The following is a 10,596-nucleotide window of genomic DNA, read 5'->3' as shown; positions in this document are numbered from 1 at the left end:
TTTGCCTTGATGCAGAATGAATTTAAAGAAGACATACTGAGAATTTCTGTAACCAATTATTGAATTACAAGTATCATTAGCATTTAACTTTGATGCAGTCAAAGACGCAAGGAAATTTATCAGCTTGTGACTTCAAAGAAAAATGCCAGAAATATAAGTGGTCTGTTGGTTTTTGCTTTGATCGAGTTAAGTGAATCATCAACAACATCCACATTTGAGTAAAGACAGCCAAACATGTTTCATTAATTTCTATAAATGCATACTCTGGGTGGATAAATATTGGAATCCAAAATGCAGAGTTAAGGCATCACTTCCTCAGCTAAATGGGAATGTTCCCAAAAAATCTTCCAGTGTGCATCCAGCCTTCAGAGGGAGACAACATTCAAGGCGGAGAATATATCTAAAAAGGAAATACTGTACAATAGTCACATCACAGCCCAGCAGAGAGGACAGAGAGAGAGAGAAGGAAAAAGTGGTGTTTTTTTAAACATCTCATTTTGTTTTCAACATATCATTTTCTCTTTTTTCTTTGTACAAGCATGTAAGGTCCCCAGTCTTGCTGAAGTGAACAGACACATGGAAATCATCAGTGTGTATGTTTCTCACTTTTTTTCCCACTTCTGTACAGGTTGTATGCGTGTGTGTGTGTTGTCACAAGCACACACATAGATACACATGTACACAGTCAAGTATGCAAGCACGCCCTCTCTTAATCACACATAATCAAGTGCACACACTCTCAAAACACACACACACACACACACACACACACACACACACACACATACATACATACAGGCACACATGCTCACAGGTTGGATTCGGGACAGCACAAAGCAGTTTTGCACTTTGTGTGTCCCAGTGTTGCGTTGAGAATGACAGGCAGCGTCAACGGCGAATCAGAAAAGAAAACTTCAGAAGGAGCTGAGAGCCTCTAGAGCCACTTCATAGCAGAACTTATACTGTTCCTGTGGAGGGAACAGAATGAAAAGCAAAGGTAGGTCATCTGCAAAATGATTTCTTAATTGTTTTTGCTAAGCAAAATTAAACAAAATAATTATCCCAAAGTTATATATGGAAACTTTTTAATGAGATTTTCTTTATAGTGCTTGCTTTTTAAAAATATTTTTTGTTTGGATTAATTACAGGATGAACATTTAGAGATTCAACTGGACTTAAGGCTAACTGTTTGGTTGAATGTCTTGTTAGGTGTCACTGTAGGCTACTTGTCATTCCCAGTCTAGTATTCACTTATTGAAAACAGTTGTGTGAGTAAATTTAAGTCGTTAAGCGATTCACTACATTGGTATTGCAATACATTTGGTCTGTTCTCATTTATTAAGTGTGCATGTGTTGGATGAAAGTTAAAATCAGAATCAGTTTTATTGCCAAGTAGGTTTACACATACAATGAATTTGCATTGGTATATTGTTGCATAGCAATAAACATACAGAAGTAGAAAATATAGAGAAAGATACAATTAGTATAGTAAGTTAAGAAGCACAAATAGAAAATTGACCATAAGAGAATAAATGTGTGTGTTGTGAGTCCTCACCATAGTCTCCACCATATTAGTCTTGTTGTTCCTCAGTGTTTTGACGGTGTGGAAAACATCCACAATGTTCTGCTGCTGGATCATCTCATTGATGCTGCAGATGGCACAGAACGTTCCAGAACGACCTCCGCCGGTACTGCAGGAGGAGGAAGAAGGAGGGGAAGAGTGGGAAGGCAGAAAGACAAAAGATCTTTATCATCAAGCAGTAACATTGTCATCCTGCAAACGTAGGTGTGTAAGCCAAAATCATCAGGCTCACAAATAAAAATAATAAAATAAATAAGAACAGGAGAGCATGAGTTGAAGGGAAGACAGAAAAGGGTATAGAAAGATAATTAAGAAAGAGAAACTTAAAAACAGAAGGCAAAGACCAGCTGCTTTGACCAGCTGCTTTGCAGTCAGATATGTTCACTCCCCTCCTTTACAGAACAGAAGGACTTGTCTTTTACCTTTCATCACCCAGGGAACCCTACTTTTTAAAATGTGTTTATTATGGAATGGAATGTTTCCTTTCAGGCATTTCTCTTTTGCCGCTTTGTTGCAGCTGCTGTGCTGAGGTTGATTGTGTCAGCCTTTCAAAAAAATGCTCTTGTAACCTAAACCCTAAACTGAGAAACCTCACTTCAATAGGTTTTAATTCAACTTAGTAAAACAGGTCACAAGAAGCAATATTTGGCCCATGTTTGTATGTAGGATGAATGGCCTTTAGAAAAAACTACATTTTTAGTTTTAAGGGTATAGGAAAAGATAAGATTTGGAGAATGTCCTCCCAGGAACAACAATGGCATCAGTCATTCCAGAAAATGCCCTTGCATGACTATTGTATGAATATTTACGCTGTGCACTGAAAATGTGTGATCACTTTTGTGTTTATTTTTTAGAATAATTGCTTTTATTATAATTAAGTTATTAAGTATTGTTGAGGGCTTTATTTTTGCTGCTTGCAACAAGTGAAACATTTCAGCCTTGAGATGGAGACTCAAAGTAATTAATTTCACATTTGTTGTGAGAAGGAGCCTTATTTATTAGGAAAGACAAGAGCGGACCAAAATAAGAAAATTTGAATGAGAAATGCATGGTTCGTGTTATCATTCCTTTGAACATTTCACCTCTGTTTTTCATCACAGGACACAATGAAAATAACCAAGAACTACCTCTAAAGCTAAACGTTATGTAGCGCGAGTGTGATGAGTTTTATTTGTGGAGGTGAGTGTTCAGAATCAAGTTTAAAAAGTGTGGGAGAGCAGAGCAGCGTACTGTGGCATTCTTACACAATGGCAGATGTCACGTTGTAAGCTACAGACAGCGTTTACATTTTTATGGGTTCCTGAACACATTATTTGCATGACTGAGTACATTAATTAACAACATTTTCAATACTATAGCCGTGAACACTTAATAGATATTTTTGCATAGGGTTATTCTGTTGATGTTCATTACAAAAATGCTCTTAGTTAAAGATTAAGGTGTGAACCCTCAATTTTGTAAATTCAAAATTAACTGATATATTGAGTTAATACCTCATATTGAGTTAATTATCTTCAATTTAAATATGTTGATTTCTGTTGCTTTGTGAATTACTAGTAAATATATGATGTAACTTCTAGGTGATTCCATGGCATTATGTGATAGTAGCCATGGAACCAGTATAGATGTTGGAAAGATGCACTTGAATAAACAGTAGTGTTCAAGCGATTTAAGGAGTGTGGTGAAACTGACAATGACTTAAAAAGAAATGAACCATACTAATGTACCTTATTGAAACACAGCAATGACAGCAAACCACACAATGGACATTGAAACAAAGATACACAAATGCACAGGGGAAAGTTGTGAATTTTTATTTTTTCTTTACCAAAATAATGTAATAAACCACAGGAAAATACAGAAGAGAAATCCATAGTTCTTGTCTTAATTCCTATGAACATTTCACCTTTGTGTTTCAGGGAATTGCAAGACACTTTCAGAGTGTCATCTTAACTTTATCTTATTTTTTCATATGGTACAAGCATGCCAGATCAGATTCAGATTTAGATAACTGTGTAAATAACACATGTACACATGATAAATCCTTTGTGTGTATAAATGAGCATGCTTTCACGAGAATTGTAAATTTGCATAATTAACGCCCCAGTAATACCATATAAGGCTACGTGACCTGCCCCATGTCAGGAAGTGTTCATTCATGAAAATAACATCAAAGGGTTAAAAGAAGAACTTTCAAGTTTGTGAAGTCCTAGAGGTCCATAAAGGAAAGTACATCATTTCAACAGCATCAGCAGTGGAATTTAGGGAATAGGTTTGGATTGGTAAGTCTGTCTGAGTTGAAGCTCTAACAAGGTTCACCTTTAGTAATCTAAATGGCAACAACAACCATTCATCTGTCTCTGCCAATATATCAGTACGCTGTCACTCTCTTCCAAAGCCCTGACGGGATCCAAAAGATTACACTTCCATATTATATAAAGAGACAAATAAGTGCATCATTGATGTCGTTTTGCAGTTTGAGATGTTCAAAATTGATACTGTAGTGTTATACAGTGAAATGAAAGTGAATGATGTTATTGTTTATTTAACAATTATATTATAATTTGAATTGCGGAGTCAAACAGGATAATGTCAAAATAATTATGAAGTGTAATTTATAAAGGATTTTCATACTCAAACTTGTTTTAAAGTAACAAAATAAACAATCCATTAGTGAATCCATTTGGAATAACAGCTCCCACTATGACTAGTAAATTGTGTTTCGGAGAAAATTCAAAATACAAGAAAATTGGTGAATGCAGCCAGTTCTCCTAAATCACTTGTACAAACCACTTAACAACAAATCTGTCCATTCTATCCTTAATGATAGTTGTGTAACATCAGAAAACATTTTAATTTGTTCTGTAATGATTTGTTACGGTTTTGGAAGGCAGACACAAACTGCTTCGTTCTGCGCTTCCATGTGTCATTCTCAAGGGCATTTTGTCATTACATTTGGAGGAGTTGTATTATAGTAATCATCCATTAGATTAAGTTTAGTGATTGAATAAAGTTCTGTGTGTTCTTGTCCAATTGTGCATGCACAATTATAGATAAGTCAGAAGAACATGCTTATACAGTATGTTATTGATTTCTGTCATTAACATCTGAATCTTCTGGATCTCTAGGCAAATCCAAATTAGTACACCAATTTAAAAACACACCCTGTGTGTGTTTGTGTGTCCTTATAAGATATTAGGAAAAAACATTGCACTGCAGTTAAAAGACTCCTGCTGCTCTTACAGCAGCACCTGTCACATAGATGTCCTTAAATGAACGAGGAGGGGAAGCTAGCAAAGTGTGATTTACCATGCTCACACAGTGAGCGGGTGAAAATAATTAGTTCCGCACTGATATTAAATAATTGAGTGAAGGTTTGGTAGCAGCAGTCATAATTCAGCAGGGATGTGCTGAATATAGGGGAACCATGTCCCTGTAAGGTGCACGTCAACATTACCTACATTTAGATAATGGATTTGTGAAATCTTTGAATAAATAAACCCAGCTTTAATAGTTAAGCATATTTACAGTACAAACCTTGTCATATATGAGGGCAAAGAAACAACAAAAAACAACATTCAAAAACAAAATAATCGTTCAATAATGGTAATCGAGGTGAAATGTTCAAATAGGCTAATTGTGATTTGGTTTTAGGTGAAATCTTCCAGCTTACAGTACACAGTACATACATGTTCCGGAAAGTAAATTTCAGACATTAGAAGACTTTGTTAATACTACCTAAAGTGAAAGTGCAACAATGAAAGTTGAGAAAATGAGACAAAAAATGACAGGATGTGACAGTGTGAACATGCAGTAAAAAGAAATTGTCACTGCATGGAGCAAAAGAATATGAGCTCTACTAATGGACATTTGAACAGATGAGTTCACCTTTTAACTGGAGTTTTTTTCTAGATTTTATACAGAGGATAACTTGTTGTAGCCTAATTGATGCAGTGATGAAAACTCATTTGTGTGTATACATTGTGTTTTTACTGGATATGTGGTCCAATCAGCAGTCAGTGCTCTGCCAGACAGCATTCAGACCACCCACCATGAAAAGAACTCCAGACTTTCCTGTCTCACCTGGTTCCAGCTGAATTCCTTCTTTATTCAGATTGAATAAAACATTCAGGTACTGTGAGGTGGAGTGGCAGCCATCACAGAAATCACCCACTGTCTGGCTACTCTGCATTAGCAATGCCAGGACCACCATAGTTTGCTCTCCAATCATCGTAGATTGTGTCAGATTAGTGTTCAATTTTTCAGATTTTATTAACTTTCCCATTCTTGTTGAATGCCTATAATTGAATGAAATTGCAAAAAAGGCAAAAAAATATATATATTTGTCATTCACAGAATTTGCTACTAGACCAGACCAGGCTCAGAACCCCTTCATAGTGATACCTCTACCTCATAAACAATTAATGTTCAGGTTTTATTTTTTCACATGTAAATATGTAAATATATTTTGGAATGGGACATAGCGCCTTGGGTCTTCATTAAACTGGGTTTGGATATTAATATTTGAGAATAAAATTTAAAATGCAAAGGTATCCCTTATGCACTACTTTTCTGACTTCATGTTAGTTTCATTTTTTTTAGATTCAGGCTTTAGTGTCGAAAGATATTTCTAGGTAAGGGACAAAAATGACAGCAAATACATATTACATCAGTGCTGTCAGATACATCTTGGGGCTAAACTACATTAAACCCAATTACTGAAGAACAACCAGCAAAACCCAATAAAATCAAGACAGGTCAAAACTCAAATATTACTGAGTCAAACAAATAGCAGAATAACTTTCACAAAATGTAGGTTTGGTAGCTGTTTAACCTCAGAATCAAACAATACATCCTATCAGTTTTACTGTGCATTGGTTGATTATTAGGCCTACTAAATTATGGGTGTGCTCACTTTCTCTATGATGAACACCCCAAGCTAATTCAGTAGCATAATGCAGGCTATTTTTAGTTATATCTCCTTTTTTTGTGGTTGGAAAACAGATTTCTGACTTCCCCTTTATTATTATATTTATAGAGCTCATGTTTGCATCATGCCCAGAGAGGTGATCAACAATTTTAGAATTTAAAATCCTTTGCAATAAAGATCTAGATGAAATAATGGCAGTCAATGTGGCTGGTGACTTTGAGAAAGAACTTCATGGACATAATTGATGTTTGATTCAAGTTGTTTATGAAAAACCTGGAACTACATTATTTCATTATATGAACTGGTACAAGCTGTGAATATATCTGTTGGAACAAGACAGCATGGTGTATTTGTTATTCCCCTCTATCTAAATTACACATCTATATACTTTAAATAAATACTGCACAGACATATTGATGTGTTAAGTGTGCTGCTCTTCACAATTCTCTAACAGGTTCCACCATGATTTGCTGAAAATCTGACATGTGCTCAGCATTAAAGACCCATCGGACTCCAACCTCCAGGACAAATGAAGTGCAGAAAGAAAATCTATTTTCACCAGCTACTGATTGAACCATCATGTTTCTCCTTAGCTTTAGTATTACTGAGACTGTGAAATCAATAGCTGGGGCAGATTAGCCAGTGTAGCTGTCTTTAGCCAGAAACAGAGAAAGCCTGCCTCCCCTTCACTTACAGTTAAGTGAGGTTGAGGATGACAGTCAGGGTAGCGAGTAGCGTCATTACAACCAAATTATTTTGCTCCCAAATAAATTTTAATGCCTTTATTAATTTGCTAGTATCTGTTTATTGTAAAATAACAAATGCACATATAAGAAGAGTGAAGCCCATTAATGCAATTGGGTTATGGGTCTTGATCTGACTTGGGGGTCAAAGATAGAATATGTGTGTTAAGATTTTTGCATTAGTCACAAGTAGGTTTTAACCATAACAGCGTGTATTTCAAACTGTCTCTTTCACACAGAGATAGAAAACACACTGAACGCAAACAAAACCTCACAGCGGTTAGAAAAAAACAAATCAATGCCAGTTCTGATTGGCCCAATGAGCTGTGACAGAGGAAGCTGATTGGATGAGCACCAGTGAGGCGCCTGAGGCAATGTTTGAGTGTGTGTGCATGTGAGTGTTTTTGTGTTGTTGTTAGTGAAGTTCCCTTTAATCTCTCATCTATAGATTTTACAGCCTCTGTTTCCCTCCCTCATTATCAGCTTCATTTGTTCTGCTCAGACAGGAAATGCATGGAGCTGAGCAGTGTTTGTGTATTTGTGTACAAAGTATTTTTTTTTTCTATAACCATCACTAATACTATTCAAATGTATAAAAGCTGACAGTGAAACATGTAACTGGAAACTCTAACGCCACTTACTATATATTTGTATATGGTTACTCTACTGATTTATAGTTTAAAATGTCGATGTATAATGTATCATACAAGAATATACAAAACAACAGAGACATCAGGTCTGACTCTTAATGTGATAATATCTGTGCAAGGTGTCTATTGAAGAAAGGATGTCCAGAAATAATACCATATATTGTATATGTCATCTTAAAGGGTGTGTGTGTATGTTTTGTAATAAATGTGTGTGTGCATTCTTTTAGAGAATGTGCACTTTATCATTAAGTATATCTATAAACTCTCTGTCTTTGTCTCTCTCACACTCACACACACACACACACAAAGTAAGTGCACATTTGTTTGCTTCCTACTATTTCATAACATGTTACTGTATCTACGTGTGTGTGTCTGTGTTGAACTTACAGGCAGTGTACCACAGTCCTCCCGTCTCCTCCATCATACTGCTCCTGCCACTTCGCCAACCTCCTGACCAACTGGAGGATAGAGCGTTTAGAGAGAGGCGTGTCCCTGTAGGCTGGCCAGCCGATGAACTGAAAGTGCTGCACCAGGCGGTAACCGTCCTGTGGCTGAAAAGAGAGGAGTGAAAATTAGGATTTGTATCACCACAGGTTTTTTTCAACACAATCAATGTCATGCAGTAATTCTATGGGGAATGTAAAAGTAGATAAACAACTAAAACACCTTCCAAGTGCTACAGCGTCTGTAACGCTTCAAAACGTCACTAAATCGCAAATCATAAATCCACTTGTCTCCCCTGAGAAAATAATGTGTTTGTATGTTAAATTTCAGGATTAGATGACAATTTGTCATTATATCCTCTGCAGTGTGTCATAGTGGAGGACAACCTATACTGCATCTAGAATGTCTCGTTAGGCTAGCATGTCAGAATTATATTTTTTCTTTGTCCTGTTTTTACCTCATCTTTAAGTCTAAATCATGCTATGTGATGATTTAGACACTATGCTTGTTGACATTTATTATACAGAAGTCTGCCTCTGTTCCTTACAGCCCAAACAAGTTCAACCAAGCTATGATTAGAAAGGATTCAATGTGCAGTCTGACTTGTCTCATGGCTAAGACAGTGCAGCAATTCAAAGCACATAATCTTAAAGTAACCATCTCAAAAGACATACGTGTAGTTTGAAGGTGTGCTTTTGGTTTCGCTGAAGCTGGGGAACAAGTTAGATAGCGGGAGGAAAAACATATCTTCTTCCATCACCAAAGACTATGAAAGCTTTATCTAAACAGTGCTTATTTCCTGTTATGTAGCATATCCAGCAGGTCTCTGGACAAAAAAGATATTTAAAGCAAGTAAGTAATATGTATTTGCACAGTCCCACCTGAGCCACATGTTGAAAAGTGCTAAACTAAAAACACAATACATATTACACAAAATAATCCTCAGAATCAGCAGAGGGAGCGCATTCCATAGCTTAGGTGCTACAACCTCAAAAGCTCAATCACCACAGGTTTTAAGTTGAGTGCGTGGGACAGACAGCAAATATAGCTTATTTGATGAGTAAGGGTCAAGTAGTGCAGCCACATCTGTAGAAGCCTGACCATACAATACTCTGTAATTAAAAGTGAGAATTTTAAATTGGATGCTATTCGTAACAGGGAGCTAGTGAAGAGGTCTAAGTATAGGGTTTATGAGAGACCGTCTATTTGACCTCGTGAGAAGTCGTGCGACAGCATTCTGGATTGCCTGCAGACATATTAAGTGAGGAGGAAATAGCATTACAGTCATTAATGCGAGATGAGATAAATGCATGTATAAGCATCTCTAAATCAGCAGGTCAGCAAACTACAGATCTCAGTTTACTAATATTTCTTAAGTTGATAAAACAAGATCTGGTCTGCTGTTTAACATGGGTGTTGAACGATGAGGACTGATGAAATATTACCCCTAAATTACACAGGTTGGAGTAGGCAGCAGAGGAAAGCTTTTCTTGAGCAACAACCAGAACCTCCATCTTATCAGCATTGAGCTAAACACAGTATAGTTGTAGAACGCAGTGTAGTTGTATATCAGAAGCTGCCAGTGGTGGTCTCATTTGGTAATGATATAATTAAGTGATACATAGAGCAATTTCCATGTGTTGGCATGCTGTTGTGCTCGAATTAGTTCTTGTTCCAAACAAAAGGCTGTTTCAAAAGAAATAGGATTGGACTCAACAAAGACGACATCTTATAATGTTTAATTAAATTTCACGGCAGACATAATGTTTTCAGACGCCTGGCCCGAGGCGGGTTGGCATCCAATATCTAAAATACCAAAACCCGCCATCACTGTCAGGCTGATTTACTGCTAGGTTTGCAACACAAGTATATGCACATTGACATTTATACACACAATCAGATACAGCTGTGTCTGTTTTTTCCTCCACTTCCTTCCCTCTCTTCTCACTATACCTGCCTTCCAATTTCTCCTCTTATTCCGTTCCTACACCACCTTTTTTCTCCACTTCCTCCATCTCTTCTTCCAATCAACTATTTCAGACTCTTTCTTTGCCTCACTCTTTTTTTCCCCTTTACCCAATTTCACTCACTACTTTTCTTTCCCTTCATGACTTTTAGTTTTCCTCTTCTTTGTATATTTCCCTTTCCCCTTCTATATCAAAGCTTTTCTCATTCTTGCTCTTTCACTCTCTCCCTCTTCATTTGATGGCTTAGTGGTTGGTGGTACAGACTCAGCTAGGTTGGAGC

General features: G+C 36.7%; 1 protein-coding gene across 1 annotated transcript in view; it reads right to left on the bottom strand.

Annotated features, from left to right (window-relative positions):
• Positions 1-476: 476 nt before the first annotated feature.
• Positions 477-10,596, bottom strand: part of ptprt (protein tyrosine phosphatase receptor type T) — a 334,210-nt gene continuing 324,090 nt past the window's right edge. The window contains exons 35-37 of the mRNA XM_046028632.1: positions 8,293-8,456; positions 1,556-1,691; positions 477-968 (exon numbers count right to left, since the gene is read on the bottom strand). Of these exons, the coding sequence (XP_045884588.1) occupies positions 915-968; positions 1,556-1,691; positions 8,293-8,456 (354 nt within the window). The 3' untranslated portion in view covers positions 477-914. The remainder of the gene's footprint in view (positions 969-1,555; positions 1,692-8,292; positions 8,457-10,596) is intronic.

The sequence above is a fragment of the Micropterus dolomieu genome, linkage group LG18, assembly GCF_021292245.1.
Source record: "Micropterus dolomieu isolate WLL.071019.BEF.003 ecotype Adirondacks linkage group LG18, ASM2129224v1, whole genome shotgun sequence".
NCBI classification, from domain to species: domain Eukaryota; kingdom Metazoa; phylum Chordata; class Actinopteri; order Centrarchiformes; family Centrarchidae; genus Micropterus; species Micropterus dolomieu.
Note: the sequence above shows the minus strand (reverse complement) of the source record. Positions and strands in the feature narration are given on the sequence as shown.